General features: G+C 46.7%; 3 protein-coding genes across 7 annotated transcripts; 1 reads left to right on the forward strand and 2 right to left on the reverse strand.

Annotated features, from left to right (window-relative positions):
• Nucleotides 1–276: 276 nt before the first annotated feature.
• Nucleotides 277–13,373, reverse strand: ZNFX1 (zinc finger, NFX1-type containing 1). 3 transcript variants are annotated; one of them, XM_010569338.1, is made up of 13 exons: nt 13,291–13,373; nt 10,180–12,267; nt 9,249–9,380; nt 8,847–8,995; nt 8,485–8,628; nt 7,921–8,038; nt 7,350–7,597; nt 7,091–7,230; nt 6,622–6,776; nt 5,849–5,994; nt 5,370–5,480; nt 4,553–4,648; nt 277–2,757 (listed from the first exon to the last, which is right to left on the reverse strand). In XM_010569338.1, exons 2-13 carry the CDS (start codon nt 11,699–11,701, stop codon nt 325–327), a joined length of 5,394 nt encoding a protein of 1,797 aa, XP_010567640.1. In that variant the 5' UTR covers nt 11,702–12,267; nt 13,291–13,373; the 3' UTR covers nt 277–324. The 3 variants fall into 3 exon arrangements, with proteins under 3 accessions (XP_010567640.1, XP_010567641.1, XP_010567639.1); XM_010569339.1 differs by having other exon boundaries at nt 13,281–13,347; XM_010569337.1 differs by lacking the exon at nt 13,291–13,373 and adding an exon at nt 13,002–13,133.
• A 165-nt stretch (nt 13,374–13,538) lies between these two features.
• DDX27 (DEAD (Asp-Glu-Ala-Asp) box polypeptide 27) lies at nt 13,539–19,916 on the forward strand. 2 transcript variants are annotated; one of them, XM_010569342.1, is made up of 21 exons: nt 13,539–13,653; nt 13,773–13,907; nt 14,011–14,070; nt 14,387–14,540; nt 14,915–14,961; nt 15,123–15,209; nt 15,992–16,097; nt 16,178–16,351; nt 16,673–16,823; nt 16,979–17,078; nt 17,192–17,333; nt 17,408–17,561; nt 17,678–17,759; nt 17,836–18,013; nt 18,152–18,258; nt 18,393–18,498; nt 18,598–18,692; nt 18,793–18,919; nt 19,170–19,254; nt 19,465–19,539; nt 19,826–19,916. In XM_010569342.1, exons 1-21 carry the CDS (start codon nt 13,564–13,566, stop codon nt 19,839–19,841), a joined length of 2,271 nt encoding a protein of 756 aa, XP_010567644.1. In that variant the 5' UTR covers nt 13,539–13,563; the 3' UTR covers nt 19,842–19,916. The 2 variants fall into 2 exon arrangements, with proteins under 2 accessions (XP_010567644.1, XP_010567645.1); XM_010569343.1 differs by having other exon boundaries at nt 17,432–17,561.
• A 1,062-nt stretch (nt 19,917–20,978) lies between these two features.
• SNRPB (small nuclear ribonucleoprotein polypeptides B and B1) lies at nt 20,979–24,126 on the reverse strand. 2 transcript variants are annotated; one of them, XM_010569341.1, is made up of 8 exons: nt 24,095–24,126; nt 23,836–23,987; nt 23,224–23,335; nt 22,821–22,973; nt 21,690–21,828; nt 21,382–21,507; nt 21,111–21,156; nt 20,979–21,074 (listed from the first exon to the last, which is right to left on the reverse strand). In XM_010569341.1, the coding sequence occupies exons 1-7, from the start codon at nt 24,095–24,097 to the stop codon at nt 21,119–21,121; spliced, it is 723 nt and encodes a 240-aa protein (XP_010567643.1). In that variant the 5' UTR covers nt 24,098–24,126; the 3' UTR covers nt 20,979–21,074; nt 21,111–21,118. The 2 variants fall into 2 exon arrangements, with proteins under 2 accessions (XP_010567643.1, XP_010567642.1); XM_010569340.1 differs by having other exon boundaries at nt 20,979–21,156.
• Nucleotides 24,127–24,135: the final 9 nt, after the last annotated feature.

Consider the following 24,135-nt stretch of genomic DNA (forward strand, 5'->3'; position numbering starts at 1 on the left):
GTTCCCGGGTAGCGGCAGGCCCGACGCGACACCGCCCCGCCCGGCGAGCGCGCCCGGGAGCGCGCCCTGCGCCGGCAGACGACCCTGCCCGGGGGCGCGCACTGATGCTCTGTATTAATTAGGTAGCGACAAGGGCGGCGGCGAGCGCGGCCTCTCCGGGGGCGCGCACCGATGCTCTTCGTTAATTAATTAGCGACAGGGGCAGCAGCGAGCACAGCCTCCCGGGGACACGCACCGATGCCCTTTATTAATTAATTAGCGACAGGGGCAGCAGCAAGCATGGCCTCCCCAGGGCAGGGACTGCGAAACAGGGCAGACACCCTGCTACAGCAGGCGGTGGAGCTCGTTGAAGTTGAGCAGGTTGTTGGCCGTCTCGGACCAGGCGGCATGGGTCGCTCCATCCATCTCGGAGGCAAGGCTGTTGGTGCTGTCCAGTGTGTGGTTCGTGCCCCCGATCACTGCATGGCATTCAGGGCAGATGCTCCTCTCCATTGCCCCCCCACAGTCCCCAATCACATAGATATGCCCATTTCTGCACTTGAACCAGTGGCCACGGGGACAGCCAATAGCACGGACAATCTGCACCCGCTCCACGTCGGAGATCCCCAGCCCCGACAGGGGCAAGGCCGCGTAGAGCCTCTCCAGGGCAGCCTTCATCGCAGCCTCATCGTCCTCTGTGAATTTCTTTGTCCCTTCCAGGATCTCACGTGCGCTGGCAATCTCTGCTGCCAGTGCTGGGGTGATCATCCCGCTTGCACCTTTGCACCTTGCCAAGAGGCTCAGCAAATAGGTCAGTCTCTGAATCTCAGACTGCAGGTCAGAGAGCTCCTGTCCTGTAAAACTGAGGCGCGGCTTATCCAGCCACTCCTGGACTTCATCCAGCCGCTTTCTCAGCGCCTTCCTCTCACTTGCATCAATTTTACTCAGAGAATTGATTAGGTCAGCTACACGTTCGTAGAAGTTAAGCTGGTTCTCCATTAGTCCGATACTCTTTGTTGAGAGATCAGAAGCTCCGAGTTTATCTTCTAGCATGAGGTACTTAAGGGGTAGATTCCTCTGCAGAACAGCATTCCCTAACAGTGCAGCCCGCAGTCTTTGTCTACTAGACTCAATTTCCTGTGCTGGGCCTTGGATTTTCTCTTTCACCTTTTCTATCTCATCTAGCCGTCTTTTCACAATGGTGCCATATCTCAAATTCTTTCTGATAGGTGTCTGACAGATAGGGCATACCTTCAGCTTGATGACATTGTCATCTTCATCCATATAATGGTCAAGGCCTTGGGACTCAAAGACGTGGCCACAGTCTTCGAGCTGTACAAATCGAGCGTCTGGGTCTTCCTCAAAGCCAAAAAAGATCTGGGTGAGTTCCTCACGGTCACAAACAAGGCACTTCTTTGGGCAAGGCTCTCCGCACAATCCAATACAAGGATGACCACAGCACAGCAGCTTAGCACATGGTACATTGCAGCGAGGCCTATTGCATGGTTCAGAGCAAAGATTGGTACACTGGTAGTGCTGGCACTGCCACTCACATGGCTCGGCACATGGAAAACAGCTCATTCCACATTTCTTTTTACACCTGCTGTGGACACAGCGGTTCTGACATTCCAACTGACAGGGAGGGCATTCTGCAGTACAAGGCTGCTGACACTTGTGGGAGCAGACCAAGAAGCGCTTGCACGGGCTGTTACATGGCTTATGAAATCTTCCTTCAAAGCACGTATGACAGGAACCTGTGCACACATGTCCACACTCCAGTGTGACAGAACACTTAGTCTTACATTCCACAGGCTTCTCGCCTTTCATCTCCTCAGCGATCCAGCATTTAAGTTGCTGGTTGTGGCCACATTTCAGCATGACTGTAACCAGTTCAGGACACTGCTTAGTGCATTCCTGCCCACAGAATTTGTTGCATGCATGCCCGCAGTTCAACTTTTTCTGGCAAGGTTCTTGGCAAAGAAACTCCCTGTCTGGAGTAAAGCATGGCACCATCTGCAGATGGCCACACTTAGAAATAGTTTTCTCTACTATCACCATGCATGGTCCACAGGGCTCGTAACATGACCGCGGACAGCGGTGCCCATCTGCACAAAGCACCTTTTGACAAGGCTTCAGACACTGGTACTCTTTGTGCTCTATGTCATATGGGTGACATGCCCTTGTGCAAACATGTCCGCAACTCAGCCTAAATTCACAGGGACGACTACAGCCTCCTTCTGGGACTTTGCTGAAGTCTGCTGCTGTAGATACCAGTGTCTTGGTTTCAGGGTGGTTTTGACAGCAAAGCACCAATGAGCGGCCAATGTGACCTTTCTCCCGAAGGGTGTGAATGATCTTGCTCCAGAGAGGAACCTTGCTAAGCATTCTCATATTTCCAATACAATACAGCCCTTTCTTAGCTCTGGATAATGCTACGCATATCCGATTAGGGATCTGTAAGAACCCAGTTCTCTCCTCTTTGTTGCTCCGCACAAGAGACAGCAGAATAATATCATTCTCCTCCCCCTGGTACTTATCTACCACATGAACTTTCACACCTGCAAAGGTTTTGGCTGGCATGAGCTTACGCAGACAGAAAAGCTGTCCAGTGTAAGTAGTGAGAATGGTGATCTGAGAAGGTAGATAATCCTGACACAAGAAGTATTTGCACAGTTCCACTACAAACTGGGCCTCATGTGCGTTCTGGTGGCTTTTCCCTTCCTGGATCTCTTGCTCAGGAAAGTCATGTTCCACAAAGAAGAGGTTAGATAAGACCCCCTGAAACAAGAGAAAGGAATGTCAGAAACAGAATTCCAGCTTCTGTCACTGCAGCCTGTTTCCATGTCCCTGATTATCCACTGACAGGAGGATTCTTAAGGAGACGCCTACAGTATCCTCTCAGATTTCCATAGCATATTCATCCAATAGGAATTTAAGCTTATTAATCACATTTCAGCTTATTAGTGACACTTCAGTATCCTAATACAAAATTAGTTCCTGTGGATGATTTTGTTCCCTATCTTTTCAAAGTTGTTTCTACTGTACCTTTTCAGTTTGTAGAAAAGAGAAGATTAAGTGCTAGTAACATTTCTCAAAGCATCATAGTTCCATTTCACACTCATGGCTCAAACAATGTCTTGTTTTGGCCACGTGGGAAAAAGATAGTAAGTAAACAGTGCACAAGGCTTAGCACTTGCCTAAAACTGCCTAGCAAAAAACATGCCTTCTCAGTTACTGCAGTAAAAACAAAGCAGCAAGGAGGATTGCTTTTCCACCAGGAAAACTAGGAACACTAGGGACTCCAGTAGTCACCATCTCCAGGTGTGTAGCGTTGTCTGCTCACCTGTTCAAAAATTCCATTTCCCTTGAGTTAGTACAGACCTTTATTTCTTGCCTATTAACTGGAATTCTTCTACGCATAAGAAATTCTTGGGCTATGTGCCAAAACCCAGAGACTGTTTTTATCAGGAAAGAACAGTTTTTGTAGATCAAACACAGATCTCTGGTTTTCCAAGGTGTCCATAGTGGCATAGAGCCCACTGCTGTACAATTTAATTCAGTGATCACCTATGTTGGTTATTGTAGTAGATGGGAGATTCAATTTTGATGCCTTTTAGTATCTCAAGTTTGTTTTAAGGCCAGATGGAACCATAAGATTCCCCAGAATAGCTTCTCATAGGAGAAATGGGGTAAAATTTTGTGGTCTCCTAAGCTGTATGTTTTCAGTGCCATTTGTTTGGTTGGGTTTTGGGGGTTTTTTGTTTGGTTTGGGGTGGTTTGTTTTTGGTTTTTTTTTAAATATGTTTAACTAAAGCATCTTCTACAAAATACTTGGTCTGGATTTCAAGATACCAAAAGAGAACCTGCTACTTTCTCAGATGATTTATTTACTAGAATAAAAGCTATCTTCAGGATTAATTTTCTCTTTTCTAGCTTCAGTATTCTGCTATAGTTTTCAGTATGCTTTCCTCACCCAGTTAAAGAGCTTTTAACTAATTAATACTGTCTTTTCATGAAGAGAGATTTACACAGGCTAAGTTACTGTAATCCTTTTTTGTAACTACCTCCAATTCTTTCTCCCCAGGTGTTCAGTTGCTTGTTGTGCACGTTAGCCAATAAGTGATCGCTTTATACTTTTAAGTTGAATAGATCTTGTTTGCAGATGTTGTGTATTGGTAAAATGCCCAAAGAGAGAACCCAAGGAAGGAGGGTTCCAGTAATGAAGTCACCTATCTTATGTTGGAGTTTCACGTTATTATGCCTTAGAGTCTCTCATTTAAGATTTCTTCCTAGCTTTCAATCTCCTACAGTTCTTTTGGTCCCTCTTCCATTTTTCACTGTTCTTTTAAAGTCATCAGTACAGGATCCATTTCCAGTGTCCACCATCACTAATGCCAGAAGAACTACAAATTACTTGCCTAATTCTATACCACACATTTCCTTGATTCAGGTATAAATCTCAATAACCGAACTTGATCTAAGAATTTGAAATCCTTGAACACTATATTTTACAGAAACTCATTTTAGTCAGAAACAGGACAAAAACCAATTGATTGGATAGCTGAAAACTCACTTTTATGTTCTCATACTTCAGGACAGAGGGATGGTTCTCCAGCTCCTGGTATATATGAGGACTGAGAAGCTGGGCAATTTCAGGACGCATGCGGTGCTGAAACACAAAGAGGCTTTATCAGTCTCGAGGAAGGACCACCATATTTCCCTGTCAATATTCTGTTGTTCCACTATACAGACCGTGGCTGAATACAAGACGAGGATGACTTTCCAGTAAAAGTCAAGAAGGGAGCACCTCCTAATTCCCCACCCTCCCCCACCCCATCACTGCCACCACCAGCAATTACAGGGGGAGTAGTAGCACAGTATCTTCAAGAAAATCATTTGGCAAGGTTGTTGTAATAAGAATGCTGGTTTCAGTGCAAATCTAAGAACACTGTTCTAGATAACAATAGCCAGCACCTCACCCTGACCACTACATGAGTTCTGCTAGGTACAGGACTGCTGGAGGTAGAATTAATTTCTCCAGGCACCAAGATTGATGATTATAGCAATTTAGCAGGAAGCAGCTTCATGAGAAGACTTGTGCTGTCAGTCTCCAGAGTTCTGGAAGTTTCAGATGCCACAATAAGCCATGTTCATTGCACTAAAACATGTGGGAACCACAGTGCCGCAGATGACATCACTGAATAATTTGAAATATACTGGAACACTGTTCGTGGCAGTTTGACAGCTCTTACCATTCTTCTCGGGAATTAAATAGCCCATTATTTTCTTTTAGGCTGCTCTGAGAGTAGAAATATAAACTTAAGTGTACTACAAACTTAAAACAACTTAAATGCAAATGCAATGGAGCTTTTTTTACAGGTCTTTCTCACTTGGTATTTCAGGCGGACAAAGGGGAAATTGACTTTCACCAGCCGTTCAAAGAGAGAGACTTCCAGATTGAAATTCTTGGCCAGGTCATATACATTTGCACTAGGCCGCAGCTGAAAGAGAAGGGATAGGAGGTCCACATTTTAGCACTTTTCCTACGTATTAGTGAGATTTTTCACTCATCTCTTTCTGTCACTGGTCCCCCAAAGAAAGGCCAGAGACTGGATTCTTGCAGAGGTACTAAATATCAAAGTTAGATACAGTCACAACTGAAGTGGATGCAAGCACATGTAGAATCGTATCAGTTAAACTAAAAGACAAGACCCACAGGAGCTCTACTCCAAAACTACAGGAGACAGGACCTGTGATATCTGTGGAAGCTGGGGAGCAGGAAGTCTTGGCAACCTTTCACATATGGTGTTTGGTTAAAAGGTTCCAGTTCATTTGCACAACAGTTAGAGGCATTGGTCATGGATGTTACCTGCTGGTGATCTCCAATGAGGATGAGATGCTGGCAAGCTTTACTCAGAGTAGTAATGGTGTGGGCCTCAAGCACCTCTGCTGCCTCTTCTATAATGACAATTCGTGGCTTTACTTTTTGCAAGATCTGACGGTATTTGGCAGCACCTGAGCAAGGACAGAAGATAAACCTTAGCAGAATATAATTACATGCAGACAGTATGACAAGAGTTTTCAGGGAGGGGAGCAGACTGTGTCTCAGAAAAGACTGGGGTTCTTCCCAAGATTCCCCATTTCAAGACTCAGCTTTTTGAACTTTAAAACAGCACCATACCAAGGATGGCTTCTGTATGAACAGTTATTAGGGAAGGCAGGTGGGGACTGGAGTCCTATGCCTGCCTTGGCCCTTTCCCAACACTCTCTTCAGACATAAGATACCTACTCAATACATTGATCAACACATATAAATAAACCTAAAATTGTTTCTCCAAAGTGTCATATTGCAATGACCTTTACACTACCATCACCAGAAAGCAATGCAGGGATAGCAGTGCAGGTATTGACTGTGCTTTACTCAGGCACAAGAAGTGGTGCATTTCCATTAGAAGAAAGTTGCTTGAGATGGAGGGAGTGCAAGAGTGCACAGAGGGAGTCAGAGATTAAGAAGGCTGCAGACTAATGCAGAGCCTGACCCAGGCTGTCAAGCAGCACATGATATTAATCTTTTGGCAACAAGGTTGTTTAACCATTACTAGATGCAGTGCAATATTGGTTTGCTTCCCAACTGCTATGCACCTGTAGTTGTCATCCCCACAACTTGGGCCTCCTTGAGAATGCAGAAATCTTCCTGCAGCCTCAGTTCTGTCAGCCTTTCTGCTGCTGCCTGATACTGCTGTTCATGCCGCAGAATCTGCCGTCGAATAAACCCCTGATAGGTCTGCAGCCAAAGCCTGAGAAAAAAGTGCCATTATCACACACAGCAAGGGGAACAGGATAGTGATCCAGCAGTTCTGAGTGGATTCAGTTCAAAACTTCCTCTGTGTCTTTTGGGCAAGAGATTATTAGCATCTGTACTTAGTCCCGAACCACACAGTGGAGATGACAGCACTGCCCGTGCAATACAGGGAAGGTAAAAACAAGCATGTTCAAATAAGGAACTGAACAGATATGGACAGAAACACCATGGCTTGGCAGAAAGAGTTTGCAAACTGGAACAATCCTAGGAAACATTTGCCTGACAGACCCTGCAAAATAGTTTTGTCACCTGTAAAGCCTCCAGCGGGAGTTCAGGTCAAGTTGCCACAGATCCTGAATAGCCTTGGCCTCTAACTCTGACATTGCACTCAGTTTACAGAGCTCAGCCTTCATCTTCTGCTTCATTTTCTTCCTCTGGGCAGCAGTCACCTGCAGAGAAAAAGCTCCCCAATAAGCAGTTACAGCACAAAGATTCTCCTCTATTGGCATCCCCATGTTATTCTTTACATAGTCAAGCAGAGCCAGAGCATGCTAGTGCATGCAGTTACCTCCCACTCTGCAGTCTTCCGTTGTGGTTGGGCTGTTTCTTCTTCCTGGTCCTCCAGCTTCATAGCCAACAGCACTCTGGCTAGTCCATGAGCAGCTCTGTGCTCTTCCTCCTTCCTTCCCTGAGGCTTTGCTGCCTCCTCATCCTCAATCACTCTGTCAGCTTGAATCAGGTCAGCCTCCTCTGGGATCTCCAAAAGCTCCTCTTCTGCTTCACCTTCCCACTCCTGCTCTCTCTCCTGCTGACCACCTGTGAGAGTCATCAGTCACATGCAGTAAGCCACAGCCACTCTAGCAGAATCACAGTGCAGCAGTCAGATCACTATGTGGAAATTAAGGTTAATCTTTCCACTACCTTAAAGTATCATGCATCTTTCAGTGTCTGTTAAGTAGCAGTGTCTCTTTTCTGGTACACATGCACTGCTTAGGCAAAGGCACCTGCAGAGGATGAGGGAGGGTTTTTTTGTCTGTGTGGTTTTTTTTTTGTTTGGGTTGTTGTTTTTTGTTTTGGGTTTGTTTTGTTTTGGTTTTGTTGTTGTTGTTTTTGTTGTTGTTGTGTTTGGTTTTTTTTACCTGGATTCTCAGCCTCTATATTCTCTGCAGCATCCTGGGTGAAGACAGTTACACCAAGGCCCAGCCACTCCAGAATCATTGAGCGTTGTGAAGCACTGTAGTAAAACTCCTCACAATCCTAATATAAGGAAAGTCAAATCAGCCAGGCCTATTAAACTTCAGAGTCTTAGGATGATGCCAAAGCAGCACCGTGCAGCAGCAGGCAACTAGGACAAGTCCCCTGAGAGACCTCCAGAGCTAGAAAGTCTGAGCAGCCTCAGATCTTCAGAAAGAGCATCCCTCCTCCGCTTCAGTTTAAGAGGCTTTCGTTGGGCACTTGTATTTTTATGCTGATAAAGGTCACTTAGAATCTCTGCAGTTTAAAGGAGTAAAATTTAAAGCCACTGCCTGCCCCACCTGGTCTAGACTACTGTCACTTGGCACAGCTTGCTATTCACTCCCTAACTTTCCTAGTAGCCGCGAGATGCTAAAAAAGCGTGCTTGGGGAACCTCAGGCTCATTAGCAGAAAGGTTAGTAAGCATACATTGGGACTGCTTGACTCAGAAGAAAGGGACCTCTCTTACCAGACCATTCATCAGACTGTCCCAGTGATGGGGCGCAATGCATGCTTCCAACTGGCGCTCATGCAGAACTCCATATGTTGTGCACTCCAAGTGCTTTGCTCCTTCATGGAGCTCCTGCTCAGCCTGTTTCATCTCACTGGTTATCTGCTCAGAACAAAGAGAAGGGAGGCATCATTGTACTCGGAGAAAAAAAGTTCAGAAACAGCAGAACAAGAAACTGATAAAGTGAACAAGGACAGAAGAATTAAGAGGCTGACTTCAGTGTAAGTCAAGGTGAAAGAACAGGGGTGGAGGAAGTTTAGTTAGCTCCTCCAATGCACAGGCAACCCAGTCCCATCATCTCCAGTGAAGTCTGCACATACATTCACATAGGCTCTGCGGAGATGCATTGGCAAGCTGTGTCGGAATTCACAGTTCTTCCTCAGCTCCCTCAAGGTGAACTGCTTCAGGACTTCACTACTACTTCTGCCCCCAACACGCACCATCCCATGTTTTTGGAATGTGTATATTCCTGGGAATGAAAGAGAAATATTAGCACTAAAGAGGCAAGCTCTGTTTTCTGCAGTAGGACAAGGGGTAGGGAGAACACCCTTTGTCTGCAAATGCTGCACTGGATTGGTCCGAGTAAAGTTTTCTTACTGTATATCAATGGGGCTACAGTCACTAGAAAAAGCCAAGAGGGCAAGTCATCATGCCAGAAGATAGGCAGAGTTATAGTATAAATTCTCCCTGACCCTCCCATCATACTTGTCAGGCACTCTTACCTTCCAAGAACTGATCCAGTGCATGGTTAGTGTAGCAGACTACAAGGATAGGAGACTTCTGGACAGTGGTTTGCCACACATGCTTATTAGTCAAGAGAGCCTGCACAATCTTCAAACCCACGTAAGTCTTTCCTGCAAAACAAGCTCAGAGTCAGAAATGGGTAATTCACCCTCTACAGAGTGCCTTGAAACACAGGAATCATCAAAACCAGATACAAGACTTCCTTCTAGGCGGCAAATCTGATCTGTGCCAAGCAAGCTGACCCCAGAGGTAACTAGTTTACAAAATGTAAACAGAGTAACATGACACTGTCTTTTTGGCCTGTAGTTGAGCAAGACCATGCTCTGCCAGAATGTTGTCTTTTGGTTAATACACTGGACTTGGACCCAGAGTTTCCTCTGCCACTGTGTCCCCCAGCCCACTCTGATACCGGCTTCATACATGGCATTTGGCTGCACATGAAACATCCACATACTAGTGGAATACAAGCAGTGGTGCTTGTTGAGTTCAGGTACCATTTAAAACAATTACAGTTAATATTGTAATGCTTTACTCACACAGAGGATCACGGTTGAACACTCCCAATGTTCTAACATGCCATGAAGACAAATAGGATTGTTGCACAGCAAGAGGTACCATGTTATCAAAGATGGTTGAAAATTTTTTCACCCCAATACACAAGCAGAGCCAACAGTGCAGTTGGTGTCTACTTGCAACTAGGCTGGCGATGCGCAAGACCAGATATGGGTATCTGAGGATATTTTAACTTTCTCCACAGCTCATGCTAACCGGGCTACTCAAGCATCAATTAGGCATAGGACTAAAGCTTTGGAGACAGTACAGCAGGCTTTCTCTGAAGTTTATCTCCCTAAATGGGGGAATCAGGGAGAACTTCTTAACTGACAGAGACTTAAAGCAAAGGTTTCTCACCAGTCCCAGGAGGTCCTTGGATAATAGCCAGCTCCTTAGTGAGTGCAAGACTCAGTGCCTGCATCTGAGACTCATCTAATCTCAAGGTTTCCGCTGAAAGCCACTGCTTGGGATCTAGAACATGGACGCTTTGCCTTCTCAAACCATCAGGGTGTATCTCTTCATCCAACAGGGGATCTTCCATCAAGGGTGCAAAGTTGTAGGCAGTATCCATTGTCAGGTATGCTGGCTTCTTCACCTGTGCATCACATTCCACGATGTACTTCTGGAATGGGATATCTTCTTCCTGGATTTCCTGTAACCCTTCTAACACATGCAGATAGGCCTCAAAGTAGGCAGTTGTCTCTACCATGAGGAAGGAGTCTGAGGGCTGAACCTCTGCCAGCAGTGCCTGGCTCTGTGCATTAAAACAAAGCTGCACAATCCCGTGGGCAAGATCTGCATTATCACGATTAGAAACAGTGGCAAAAAGGCATGTTTCAAAGTGATCTTTGGACATGCAGATCAAGGATCCATATAGCAACCGTTTTGAATTCTGCCATCGTACAAACTTCAATGGTTTTATGTCAAACTGGACCTTGTAAACAATACCAGTTGGGGAACAGAGAGGGGCAATAATCTTTGTGTCAAAGTAGATCCTGATATCATCAAATTTTTTCTTTCTCAAACCTTTGTCCTCAAAGCTCTGCAAAAGCTCCAAAATACCTTCCCTTAAAGGCCTTACAAAATCTTCTCTCAAAAGCCGGAAATGGGTGTCAAGATAAATGCTGGTGCTCTCATAGCTTCCAGAAACATTATTGGGACGTAGGAAGGGTTTCTCATCAAGGCGTACCTCATTATAGGTTGGATAAATGGTCATTGTACGATAGGTTTCTTCTTGACCACCAGTCTGAGGCTGCATAAGAATATAGTTATCAGCCCTCAGTGTGCCTTCACGTCTCTTCTCCTGCAGATGCTGCACAAGCATCTGGACTTTATTTAGATTCTTCTCTGTTTCTTCTGTGATGTCCACACCAGAAGCTCTCAGGGCATTTATGGATGCTGGCAAGACTGTCAAGAGAATGGAGATTTTCTGCACAGAGCTGACTGGGAAAATACTGACCAGGTCCTGAAGAAGCGAAATGATGTTGCTAATATGCACAGGGTACTGATGACGTACAGCAGGGACTGCTTCTGTCATCATGTCAGACACATACTGTGGCAGACAGATCTTGAGAAAGTTGGACTCCTTCACCACTCCAAGAAGCTGTTGGACACTCTGTCTATCCATTCGGGAACTGCATGCTTTTCGAAGCACCTGGCAAACGAGCTGAAGAAAATTGGGTTTCATAGCCATTTGGGAAAGAAGTTCCTTCAAACCCGAACTGGAAGCAAGTGTGATGACAACTTCTGAAGGGTCTTTCTGGAGAAGACTTTCTAGGAATTTATAGCCAATCCTTTTGACTTGCTGAGGCTGCTCACTGAGCTGGGCACCAACTGGGGTAGGGTTCTGGTAGAAATGAGGATTCTCCTGAGGTTGCATCCTCCTTCCCCTACCTTCATTACCCTGTCTATTCCTCAGCCCTCTAGCGCCTTCCTGGGCTTGTCCACCTTGATACCTCCTTCCCCTACCCTCATTTTCTTGCTCATTCCAGGGTCCTCTGGCCCTCTCATGTGTTTGTCCACCTTGATACCTCCTCCCCCTACTTTCATTTTCTTCCTCATTATAGGGTCCTCTAGCCCTCTCATGTGCTTGTCCACCGTGATACCCCCTTCCTCTACCCTCATTTTCTTGCTCCTTCCAGGGTCCGCTGGCCCTCTCACGTGCTTGTCCACCTTGATGCCTCACTCTCCTTCCCTCTTTCTCCTGTTTCTCCCAGTGTCCTGTGGCTCCGCTGTTGGCCTGTCCACCTTGGTTTCTTGGTTTATTGTTGCTTGATTGAGGAACCTTCCAAATCCAACCACCAACTCTCTCCTCTCTTTGCCCAGGTAGAAGAGTATAATTACTGGCTTGGGGGCTTTCCCTTAAGTGAGCTGCCTGGCCCAACACATTATTTGTTCTGTTTCTGCCTCTTCGTATAAAGCCAGTATCCCAATGACCTGCACGCCCTTAAAAAAATTAAAAAAAAAAACAAACAAAAAACACCTTAATTATAAATCAACCACATTAACTTGCCTCCCAACACAAACGCATGAGCATTTTGGCCTAGTAGTCAGCATATTTTGGACATATGGCATCAAGTTAGAAAACTACCATTATATTTGTACACTGACTTTCAAACTGGTGTTTCCTTTGTAAGCCTTTTTTCTAATTGCTAAAAAGAATGGCATACCTAGAGTTTACTTAAGCTGTTAAGCCGTGAAGAGACTAAAAAACTAAACCCTTTCCCACAGAACAGAAAGCAGAACTAAGAAAGGCCAAAGATGAAGCTTCCTGCACAGGACAGGATTTACTCAGGAGTTTGCTGTCATTGAACTAATGACAAAGGCAGCAGCAGCTGACTTTGACTGCATATAGCACAGTTAAAACACAGACCTTCGGATGAAGCCCAGCCTCTCAGAGTACCAGGAAGCAAAGACCACATGGCCTTTGTCACGCTTTCACCAGAACACTTTGGGAAGGACCGAACGCTAGCAGAAACAGTTAGCAAAGAGATTGCTGCAGTGCATTGTCACCTCATGGCCCCAGCCAGGCTTCAGCGGCAAATAAGGGAGTGCTGGAATTTAGGCTCGAGAGGAAATTTCACCATAGGCAGGCACAGAAGGAGCGGGTCCCCCCTGTACCGGCACCGTCCCCAGGCCTCCCACAGCCTTCCGTCCCGCATTCGCCGGGCGACCCTCACCTCTCCCTCCAGCTCGGGGCTGCCAGGAGCAAGGCTCCTGCCCGGCACCCGCCATCGCTCGGCCCGGCGGCTCCTCTGCAGGGCGCCGCAGCTCTCCGGGGCGAGGGCACCGTTCAGCGCTGCGGGCTGCACCGCTCCCGCCCCCCAACGCGGCCGCCGCCGCCGTCGTGCTGCTGCGCTCCGCGCACGGCCCGGGAGCCGCCGGGCCCGCCCCGCCACCGACGAAAGTTTCGTCTTTCCAGTTCCCCGCAAGGCCCGCCCCGGCCCCCCCCCCGGTACCGCTCGTCACCGGCGGGTGGTGCCCCTGAACACAGAGCCTCTCCTCCTTTCTCCGGTCCCAGCGGCCGCCCGCGGGAAGCGCCGCCGCTTTCGGTTTCCTTTCCTTTCCTTGCCGCCCGGCGGGGCGGGGCGGGGCGGGGGCAGCCGTCGCCCCACCCACAAGCTCGGGCCTGGGCCGGCTCCGCGCGTGCGCGGCCGCCGGCTCACGTGGTGGCGCGCGGTTCCGGGGCGGAGCTGGGGGGGACGCGACGCGACGCGACGCGACGGGACGGAGGTTGCGGCCATGCTGCAGAGCCTGGGCCTGGTGGGCACTATCGCAGAGGGGGACGCGGGGCCCGAGGACCCGGAGTCTGGGGGCTCCGAGGATGAGGAGGTGGGGCCGGGCAGGATCTGTTGCCTGGGTCGTGGGCGGGCCGGGGCCGGGGCCGGGGCCGAGGTCGGTGCGGTCCGGGTCGACCGTCCCGCGGTCGTTGCTCATCAGTGTTACCACAGGAGCTGCGCCGAGCGCCGGGCCCCAGACGGCGGGGCCCCACCGGCGGGGACTTCAGTGCCGCCTTTGTCTTCGGCGAGGCGGAGGCCGGCGGAGAAGGCGCCTGGGCGGCGGCACTGCGCCAGCTCCGCGGCAAGGTGAGGCCCGGGGCTGAGACTGGGGCTGCAGTGCCTGAGGCCACAGTGCCCCACGCTCTCCCGGGCGCCTCTTACAGCTCCTCTTTTGTGGTTTTCTGCCTAGAGAGCAGCTACGACGCTGGACGAGAAGATCGAGAAAGTGAGACAAAAAAGGAAGTTCCAGGTCAGGACCTTTCTCTCTCATTACTGGAAAGACTGGTGCAGGTTTGGCCTTCTACTATGCTCTCTCCGGAGGCACAGACTCTGAAAGCATCCTGAGGTGCAGCGGTCAAGCTGCAGCTCATCACCTCGACCGGCTTTGCAGCCACACCTGATGCGTTGCTGAACTGATGAGAATGCAGAATTTTTAATGCTTAAGGTTATGCAAAACCATGGATCTGTGAATGGGCTCATAATAACAACAAAGAAAAGCTCACAAAGGATTGAAGTTTCTTTTTTATCCTTTCTTTTTAAAACTTCTTTTTAAAATCTTTTTCTAGGAAAAAGAAGCTAAACAGGCAAAAGAGAGAGATGAAGATGCGGAGACTGAGGATAATCAAACCAAAAAGAAGGAGTGTGAGGATTTCAGTAGGGACGAAGAAGATCTGGAGTCTCAGTATTCATTGGATGATGAAAATATCTTCACAAAAGCAGGTATTAGCAGTATGTAGAGAGATGGTCAGGAGTAAGAATCTGACAGACTGTTGGCTCACTGGAGGAAAGTCTGTAGTGAAGCCTTGCTGGGAGTGGGCAAGAACCTGTTATTTTTTGTTGTCTTCCTTCTGCGACATTCCTTCTTATTTTGGTCAAGCTTGTTTTGAATGATAGCCATAGTACTTTAATTGAACTCGTCCCTGAGGAAGCATATTTACTTGGTATTTTACTCCGCTGCATGCCTGTAGTTGTTTCTGAGGCTTCTCCCTCAATAGCTCATTCAGAGCAAAAAGTATGAGATGAAGGTAGTCACCATATCTTGTTATGTTTAGCTGTGCTTGTTAATTCCTGTCACACTTCTGCTTTCTCTGCAGATACAGTCAAAGTGAAGGAACGGAGGAGATCAAAAAAGGGAGAAAAGGTAAGTGTTGGACAGAATGACACTAGGTCATTTTCCAGCATTTCTTCTGGAGGAATTTGACTTTGGTTAACAAACTGTAGCTCCAAAAACAGCCCAGAGCCCTTTGATAACTTGTTGTGTTGCTGCCTGCATTGTTCCACTTTTGTTGTTGCTGTTTCTAGGAAGCAGAGAGCTTTTTTGAAGATGCCTCTCAATATGATGATAACTTGTCATTCCAGGACATGAATCTTTCACGACCTTTGCTAAAGGTATTTACCTAGTTTAGTTATTACATATGTTACTCTGAGGAATGTTGTACAGCCTCCCCTCCACCAATCAGAACTGTCAAATTCTTCTTCTCTTTGCAGCCTCTCTGAAAAGGAAATTATGTGGGAGCTAGTGTGGTAGTCCTTTAGGAGCTGTTATTCCCAAATAATGGAAACCATTCTTTGATTTGCAATGTGCCAACACTATCTTGAGTGGGACTTGTCACAGAATCATAGAATGGTTGAGGTTGGAAGGGACCTCCGGAGGTCATCTTGCCCAACCCCCACTGCTCAAGCAGGGCCACCTAGAGCTGGTTGCCCAGGATCACGTCCAGACGGCTTTTGAATATCTCCAAGGATGGAGACTCCAGAATCTCTCTGGGCAAGCTGTGCCAGTGCTCAGTCACCCTCACCGTGAAAAAGTGTTTCCTGTTGTTCAGAGGGAACCTCCTGTGTTTCAGTTTGTGCCCATTGCCTCTGGTCCTGTCACTGGCACCACTGAAAAGAGCCTGGCTTTGTCCTCTTTTCACCCTCCCTTGAGGTATTTGTATACATTGACAAGTTCCCGCCCTAAGCCTTCTCTTCTCCAGGCTGAACAGTCCCAGCTCTGCCAGCCTTTCCTCATATGTGAGGTTCTCCAGTCCCTTCATAATACTTGTGGCCCTTTGCTGGGCTCCCTCCAGTATGTCCATGTCTCTCTTGTACTTGGGAGCCCAGCGCTGGGCACAGCGCTCCAGGTGTGGCCATACCAGTGAGAAAGTTTAATTGCTCTATCTCCTTTGTAGGCAATCACAGCTCTTGGCTTCAAGCAACCAACCCCAATTCAGAAGGCTTGTATCCCAGTGGGTCTTCTGGGGAAGGATATTTGTGCCTGTGCTGCCACTGGGACAGGTAAGGAGTTGAGCAGGGCACAGGAAACATGGAGAATTAGCTATTCACAATGATTGGTAATTCTTAATTTTCTTCTTTAGGTAAAACAGCTGCCTTCATCTTGCCTGTCCTTGAGCGCCTGATTTACAAACCTCGTCAGGCTCCAATAACACGGGTATTGGTTCTAGTGCCAACACGAGAACTGGGTATTCAGGTGCACTCTGTTACAAAACAGCTGGCGCAGTTCAGCAGTGTCACAACTTGCCTTGCTGTAGGTTAGTATTAAGTTGCTTATGTGAACTGTACAGCTCGCTGTAAACTGTTATACAGAACTGGGAATTCCGTCTTATAGAACTGGAGGCTGCACAGTTATTGCAGGCATGCTTCTAATAGGTGTCCTGTGGTTTAAAATCTCACTTTCCAATACTGTGCTGTACTTCTTGTTTGTTGGTTTCTGAGAAGGAAAAGCTGGGATCACTTCTAATTGTGAATGTGGTATTAATCTGAGTTGCTTCCCATTCCTCAGGCAGTTTGCATCTGTGTAGTCTGCTGCAGCCTGCTCAGGGAGTTGGCAGTGCATGTTTGCTCTGTTTCAGGTGGCCTAGATGTGAAGACTCAGGAAGCAGCTCTTCGCTCTGGGCCAGACATTCTTATCGCCACTCCTGGGCGACTGATTGATCATCTCCACAACTGCCCTTCTTTCCACCTGAGCAGTGTTGAGGTGCTGATTTTGGATGAAGCGGACAGGTAGGCTAAGTAGGACTGCACTGAAAAAGGAGATGGTAGTTTTCTGCTTTCCTTTTCCCAGGCTATAGGGCAGTCTTTGTTGCCCTGCCTTAAATAATGTTTCTTAGCTAGAACCAGATGAAGCTGCCTTACCTTGCTGTTTTTCTCCTGTGTAGGATGCTGGATGAATACTTTGAGGAACAGATGAAGGAAATAATCAGGTTGTGCTCCAACCACCGTCAGACAATGCTTTTCTCTGCCACAATGACAGAGGAGGTAAGACAGGCTGCTGAGAAGCATACTGAGGCAGAAAGCCGAATAGAAGTTTGTCTAGCCTTTTACTAGAGATTATGTGGACTTTTTCTTTTTTTCTTAACCTGTTTTGGTAGGTGAAAGATTTGGCTTCTGTTTCCCTGAAAAATCCCGTCCGAATTTTTGTGAACAGCAACACAGATGTTGCCCCTTTCCTGCGGCAGGAATTCATCCGGATCAGACCCAACCGAGAAGGGGACCGTGAGGCCATTGTATCAGGTTAGTGATGAGGAAAGAAAAGCTGGAATCAGTAGGTGACTATGAAGCAGGCTGCTGAGAGGACTTTCTTTCAGCTCTACTGACACGAACCTTCCCAGATCATGTGATGCTTTTCACCCAGACCAAGAAGCAAGCTCACCGTATGCACATCCTACTTGGACTGATGGGTCTACGGGTTGGGGAGCTTCATGGGAACCTCTCTCAGGCACAGCGGCTGGAAGCACTCAGGTATTAGCAGGCTTAGTTGGTAATCATAGACAAAAAAAAAAAGTTAGGAGTTGGAAGTTTTAGGGCAGAAGTGGATTGCTGTATTCATTGCTAATACATTTGCTATCTCTGCTCAGGCGCTTTAAGGATGAGCAGATTGATATTCTCGTAGCTACAGATGTGGCTGCACGTGGACTTGATATTGAAGGTGTTAAAACAGTGAGTATTTACAGCGCTGAGCTTTTTTAAGGAGTCCTTTAATGTTTTTTCCCTACTAACACTGTTTCTGTTACAGGTAATCAATTTTACCATGCCAAACACCACCAAACACTATGTTCATCGAGTGGGTCGGACAGCAAGAGCAGGCAGGGCTGGTCGTTCAGTTTCACTTGTGGGTGAGGAAGAGCGCAAGATGCTGAAGGATATTGTGAAGACTGCCAAAACACCAGTGAAAGCCAGAATTCTCCCCCAAGGTACGCACTTCACTGAGATAAAAAAGCAGAAGAGCAATACACAGGGAAGATCATGGTACAGAGGGACACTAAAAGAGAGGCTGAGAAACAAGATGGTCTTTGTGAGCTGCTTCTGATGTTCAGCTGTATCATTTTCAGATGTCATACTAAAATTTCGAGAGAAGATTGAGAATCTAGAGAAAGATGTGTATGCAGTTCTGTGCTTGGAGCGTGAGGAACGTGAGATGCAGCAGTCAGAGGCCCAGGTAAGCGTTTTTTTTAGGATTTTTTTTTTACCTTAGTTGTTTTTTACGTACTTAACCTGCCTACTTTAGAAAGGGAGGAGAGAGATATTTTTTTAGCCACCATGAGCTCACTTCTTCTGCCTGAATTATCTCAGATCAATAGGGCAAAGAAGCAGCTGGAGACAGGAAAACAAGAGACTGTGGGTGCAGGTTTGGAGCGGAGCTGGTTCCAGACCCGTGAGGAGAGGAAGAAAGAGAAACGTAAGTCATGACACTGCTGCCATGTTAAATTCCATAGCTGCAACTGGACTCTGCTCTGTACTTTAAGAGGTTCTTTATTATGTGTTTTAATTTCTCCAGTGGCTAAAGCCCTGCAGGAGTTTGACCTAGCATTACGAGGGAAAAAGAAAAGGAAGAAATTTATGCAGGACAGACAGAAAAAAGTCCAAATGACAGTGAGTGCTTGTCCTTACAAGTGGGACCCTGGTGCACTATCGTAGTTTTCCCTTGGCAAAACCTCACATCACTGTAAGCTTGCATTTTAACACCTTTCAGCCAGAGGAGAGGTCACAGTTTGAAATCTTGAAATCTCAGATGTATGCTGAGCGGCTGGCAAAAAGGAATCGCCGAGCAAAGCGAGCCAGAGTCTTGCCAGAAGAGGAACCAGCAGCAGCACCAGCAGGTGGAGACTTTCGTTTTACAGCTGACTTACCTTATGTCACTTAAAATCTAAACTAATTTGTATAGAGGGAGGCACTGGTCTTTGAAGGAATGGCCACTGGTGCTGGCCAGGGTGTGTGTTTGCAGAGAGGAATCATTGCTTTTCCTGATGGTTAGGCTCGTTGTGGTCAAGGCTACTGGGCTCTAGTAAACAAGATGATGCTGTGGCCTTCTCTTTACAGCCAATGTTCTGACTATTGTCTCTATGTTAGGCCCCAAGCGGAAGAAAAAATTGTCTGTGTTTGATGAAGAGCTTACCAACACAAGCAGGAAGGCTCTGAAGCAGTACCGTGCCGGGTAATGTCTTAGCAATACCACATTAGCGCAGACTTTAGTAGGTGGGATTTTTTTTTTGCATCTCTGGACTTTCTCAGGGATACTTTGACTGATATTGGGGGAAAAGGTGGGCAGAGTAGAGAAGGGATTCTTGCAAGAAGTACTGTTCTATTGATGTACTTCAGTGGTTTTTGTCTTACCTCTATGCCTCCTCCCCTCTCTCTTAAAAAGCCCATCATTTGAAGATCGGAAACGCTTGGGTATGGCCCAACATAGGAAAGGAGGAAACTTCAAGTCCAAGTCCAGGTATAGCTCCCTTTACTTTCTTATTCAAGATTATTCTTTTTCCTGCTCTCTACCCTCATCTTGTGATTGTTTAAAGGCCCTTGCTAAAAGGTTTGTTGGTTCTGCAGTAGCTTATGCTTCTCTACTGCAGGTCTGATGCTGAGGGCAATCAAGAATACTGCCTTTAATAGCACATTCCTAGGCTTCTACTTGGGAGAACATTGCCTAGAAAATGCTCAGTTCTGTTCCTTGTCTGTCATTGAGCGTTGGGCTGGTAGAATGTAATTTCAAATATCTTCTCTTTCAGGTACAAGAGAAAGTAAGAACTGTTGGTCATTACCAAATGGGTGATTTCAGACACGCTCTCTCCACGGCCTGGATTGCTTTGTACTGCAAGGAGACAACTTCAGTAATATTGAATATTTTTTCTTCAAGTTCTGGAATAGCTTTGGGGTGTTTGTTAATACCTGGTTGAAGACCCTGTATGAAAACATCTTCAGCAGCCCATGCAATAAAGGATTGATTCCTTTTTTTTTAAAAAGTTTCATCTGTTTTATAGGATAACTAGAGCAACTAAGAGCTGGGATATGTTACATCTTTCTATCAGACTTAGTTCATGTAGGTCAAGTGGCCTTTAAGGCAAAAACTGGAGAACACTTACTACTTTGTTTATATACTTCTGTGATCCTGATTAATCAATATGGCTGAAAAGGATTTCTATAGTTGAGGTGCTATTTCTAAGATAGGGAAAAAAAGTTTTTCAGGCTACCTGACACAAAGATGATTTCAGAGGTAACAGTCACAGGAATTAAAACAAACCTTCCAAGAAGCTACTGTCTGAGGAAAGATTGTCTCCAAAGGTTGGGGGGGCAGACAGCTTCCTCCTAACTGAAAAAAAAGCAGCTGTAAGCTGAGGCAGGAAGACTACAACCAGAATGCAAGCTGGTTGACATTATTGTATGTAATTAATGATAGGTTTGTTCATCCTGACTTTTTTTTTTTAATGGAAGCAATGCAGCTCCACCTGTAAAGATCAAGCAGGTTTACTGCAGGCTAATAAGCAGCAGCTTAATGCAGAGCATCAGAGATCACTATTCCTAATACAGGCACTGTTGTACTTGTCCCACTATGAGTAGAGCAGGGAGAATTCTGATCAGTGACCCACACTTAATTTCATCAAAATGTTTAAACTCTCTTTGAATTTTTACCATCTCCACCATGCCAACAATTTTTTTTCATCAGCCTTGCTAAATTTCACTGATATGCTTTAATTCCTGTAAGGAGCACAGACCAAGATGGGCCTAAGTGGTCCAGACCAACCATTAACTTCTGAACTGTCAATACAAATTGAGCTTTTTGCTTCACACCTGCTCTTCTTCCGGGGTCACCAAAGTGCAGTAGTGAAAGGTAATGGCTGCACTTCTGAAATAGACCAGTACAAAAGTGCCTCAAGTTATTGGGTTTTCCAACTTTATTAAAAAGGGCAAACTTTACAAGCAGTAAATATAAAATATACATAGCAAAGTTTTGACAGGTGGTACTGCTCGGTATATTCTCTTAATTGGTCTTCTTACAGTTCAAAGGTACATTACAGAATATCTTACGGCCTTGGTGGACGCATGCCAGGTGGAGGGGGTCCTAGGAAAAAAGGAAAGAGTTGAATACTGAAGAGGAAAGAAGAAGCATGGCTAAACCAGAAAGATGTTTATGCTCAAAGTGGCCTTAGGACCCCTTTTTTGGCACTGAGGCATTTATTGACAACTAGCATAGCTAGGGAGCCATTGAAACATTTCACCCTTCAAACATTTTATTTATGTTATGGCTTCTTATTGCTTCTAGGCATTTAAGATAACCTCTGCTCACCTCTCATTCCTGGGGGTGGTGGTCTCATGCCTGGTGGGGGCATTCCCATAGGAGCACCTCGGCCAGGTGGCATTCCCATTGGTGGGCCCATAGGTGGTCTCATGCCTGGAGGAGGTCCCATCATTCCTTAAGCCAGAGAAAAAACAAGCACATAAATCCAGCTGAATAGTCAAGGCACTAGTTGGGTATCGGAATAATCCTACATTCCATACCAGATCTTCGTCAGACTCTGATAAATGCCTCTTTATCACCAATTTTGCCAAATAACATGAGCTCCTTGCTGCTCCACTCCATCGAGTAATTCCTACCTGGAGGAGGTGCTCCTCTGCTCATGGGTGGGGGAGGACCCCCACGCCCTGGTGTGTATTGAGTTGGGGCTCCTGCAATGCTAGCAGTGGCTGCTGCAGCAGCAGCTGCAACTGTTCCACGACCTTGAGGTGTCATCACCTGTAAACAAAATAAAACAGGTTCACAGAGAAACAGCACAACATCTGCTTCACAGTAAACTAAAAAATAAGCAAGAGTTATTATCCCTTCAGAAAATTACACCAGTCTCCTCTTAATGTATTAAGTAATACTACAAACATACAATTCGGCGGATACCACTTGAATTCTGTGCAAGAAGCTGCACTTTTCAAGCCTCTTCTTCCATCATATTAGACAGTCCCTAGGGGGATCTAGTACCAAAAAAGCCTTGCTAGGCTCAAACTCTGCGGTAACAGAAACTAAGATTACACTCTGTAAAAGGAGCTAGGCCTCAAGCCTTATTGTTTTTTCTAAGACTATTCATATTAGACATATAACTAATGATTAGAAATTGGTTTAGATATGATTAATAGAATGCAGGTACTTATAAAACAATATGCATAAGCTGCTTATTAAGCCTATGTGTCTCCCCCTCCATGGCTGGCTTGAAACCCAGTCAAGCTGCATCAATAGAAGAGGGATCATACATCTTAGACCTAAGACATGGGAGTAAGTGATTAACTTTAGAACAAGATAAATTAATAGAATAGCCTGAGTGATTTTCAGAAATTCAAAGGTAATCTTTGATGCGTAAGAAGATAAGTGATTGTGGTGACCCAAGACCTTCTGCCTACGACCACTAACTTCAGAAGAACCGGGACACGAGAATTGATGAGATAAATTGATGAATGATAACGACATGGGAACCGAGATCAAGCGGACAGTTACAAAGACTTTGGACTGGGACAATGGGTGGTAAAAAGGTATACAAGATTGGGAAATTTTTGGAAGGTTGCCATTCACCGCGGTGGTGGCCCAACTCTGAGTTGTTAATAAAGCAAACCTAGAGAAACCCACGTTTGAAAACTCTGTAACACACTCCCCCAATTTCTTGCATCACATTGCTACCAAGAATTAAAAGCCACCCCAGAATATATCAGACAACTCTTTTTTAATTGGTCACAGCATCTCACCTGTTGGGATGGTCCTCCCACTCCTCTGACAGGGCCAGCTAATCCTGCTGGAGCTTGTGGCATGGGCGCACCAGCTGGTACTCCCCTTCCTGCTGCTCTCCCGACTCCAGGTCCTCCAGCAGCTCCAGCAAGAGGTACCCGGGCAATTCCAGTCTGAAAACAGACCCACCCAAAAGAAAGACTTGTCAAAAAAAAAAAAAAAGTCCTCAGATCCTAGGGATGCCCACAGCCTTCCTTTGTCCAGTTAATGTCCAAGCCCACAAAGGGATTAGAACTTCCTGCAGCAAAGTTCATTGGACTTAATCGCAATGGCATCTGGAAGTCTAGGACAATACCATTCTCCGGCAAGAAAGCAAGTTTATCAGATGCCCCTTCCCCTTCGTTCTGCTCTCATTCTCCTTACGTCTTTTGGAGGGGGTCCTTCAACTGTCATGGACACCAGGTTTTCTCCTCGCAGCAACACAAGACCAAGGACTCGTTTCTCCTCCCGCTCTGGCTGTTTTGAATTTTTAGGTCTAGTGAGAAAAGTTAGAAAATATTGCAAGACAGAGAGAGGGAAAAAAATAAAAAATCAATGCTGCTCTTTGAATTTCTAATAGAATATGAGACTAGGCTACTCTACAGAGGAAGACCTACTGTAAACCCCACATTTTTATATGCCTGAAACTAAGCGCATAGATAAGTCCAAACACAAGGTGCATGTCACCTCCGTGATTTTTTTTCCCCATGATGCTTTACCATTACAGTGACTATGCTGGCATGACACAAAGGTCTATTTTGGTTACTAGGAAAGAACTGAAACAAAGTGCCTCTTGAACCTCGGTAGTTGTGGGGTTCGACAGGTGAGACTAAAACTGTGGCCATTTCTGCCGAAGCTGGCAGCAGACATTACCCAGCTGCTGGGCCAGCTCTCGCTGAGTGGGCAGACGGCCCCCCGGGCCTCCCGCCGCAGCGGGGCTGGGGGGGGGAGGGCACCGAGGGGCGGGGGGGCACCGCGGCGGGCCGCGCCGCTCACTTGATCTTGCGGAACTCGTCGCAGTCGCAGAGGATGAGGTTCATGTGCTTGTCGAAGGCCTTGAAGGTGCCGATGAAGACGCGGCCATCCTGCAGGATACACCGCATCCGGTAGTCGATGTGCTGCAGCATCTTGCTGCTCTTTCCCACCGTCTGCAAGAGCCCGCCGTTACACCGAGCGCCGGGGTGGAGCGGGGCCGGCCACACCGAGGCGGCGCAGCACCCCTCGCCGCGCGGACCCGCTGGAGCGCCCGGCTCACCATGGCTGCAGTTCTCCGCGCTCCCTGCCGCCTCTGCTTCT

This window comes from Haliaeetus leucocephalus, unplaced genomic scaffold (genome assembly GCF_000737465.1).
Source record: "Haliaeetus leucocephalus isolate CR32 unplaced genomic scaffold, Haliaeetus_leucocephalus-4.0 Scaffold273, whole genome shotgun sequence".
Taxonomy (NCBI): Eukaryota; Metazoa; Chordata; class Aves; order Accipitriformes; family Accipitridae; genus Haliaeetus; species Haliaeetus leucocephalus.

Coding starts and splice junctions, on each gene's coding strand:
- ZNFX1 (XM_010569337.1), bottom strand. CDS start 13,056: ATGGCGGGTGCCGGGCAGGAGCCTTGCTCCTGGCAGCCCCGAGCTGGA. Junction 7,231..7,349: donor GGAAGACTGCAGAGTGGGAG/GTAACTGCATGC, acceptor TTTTCTCTGCAG/GTGACTGCTGCCCAGAGGAA. Junction 6,777..7,090: donor TCCCGCTGGAGGCTTTACAG/GTGACAAAACTA, acceptor CTTTTTTCTCAG/GCTTTGGCTGCAGACCTATC.
- DDX27 (XM_010569342.1), top strand. CDS start 13,564: ATGCTGCAGAGCCTGGGCCTGGTGGGCACTATCGCAGAGGGGGACGCG. Junction 14,071..14,386: donor GACAAAAAAGGAAGTTCCAG/GTCAGGACCTTT, acceptor ATCTTTTTCTAG/GAAAAAGAAGCTAAACAGGC. Junction 14,962..15,122: donor GATCAAAAAAGGGAGAAAAG/GTAAGTGTTGGA, acceptor TGCTGTTTCTAG/GAAGCAGAGAGCTTTTTTGA.
- SNRPB (XM_010569341.1), bottom strand. Junction 23,336..23,835: donor GACGAGTTCCGCAAGATCAA/GTGAGCGGCGCG, acceptor TTTTCTCACTAG/ACCTAAAAATTCAAAACAGC. Junction 21,829..22,820: donor TGGGAGGACCATCCCAACAG/GTGAGATGCTGT, acceptor TTTTGTTTACAG/GTGATGACACCTCAAGGTCG.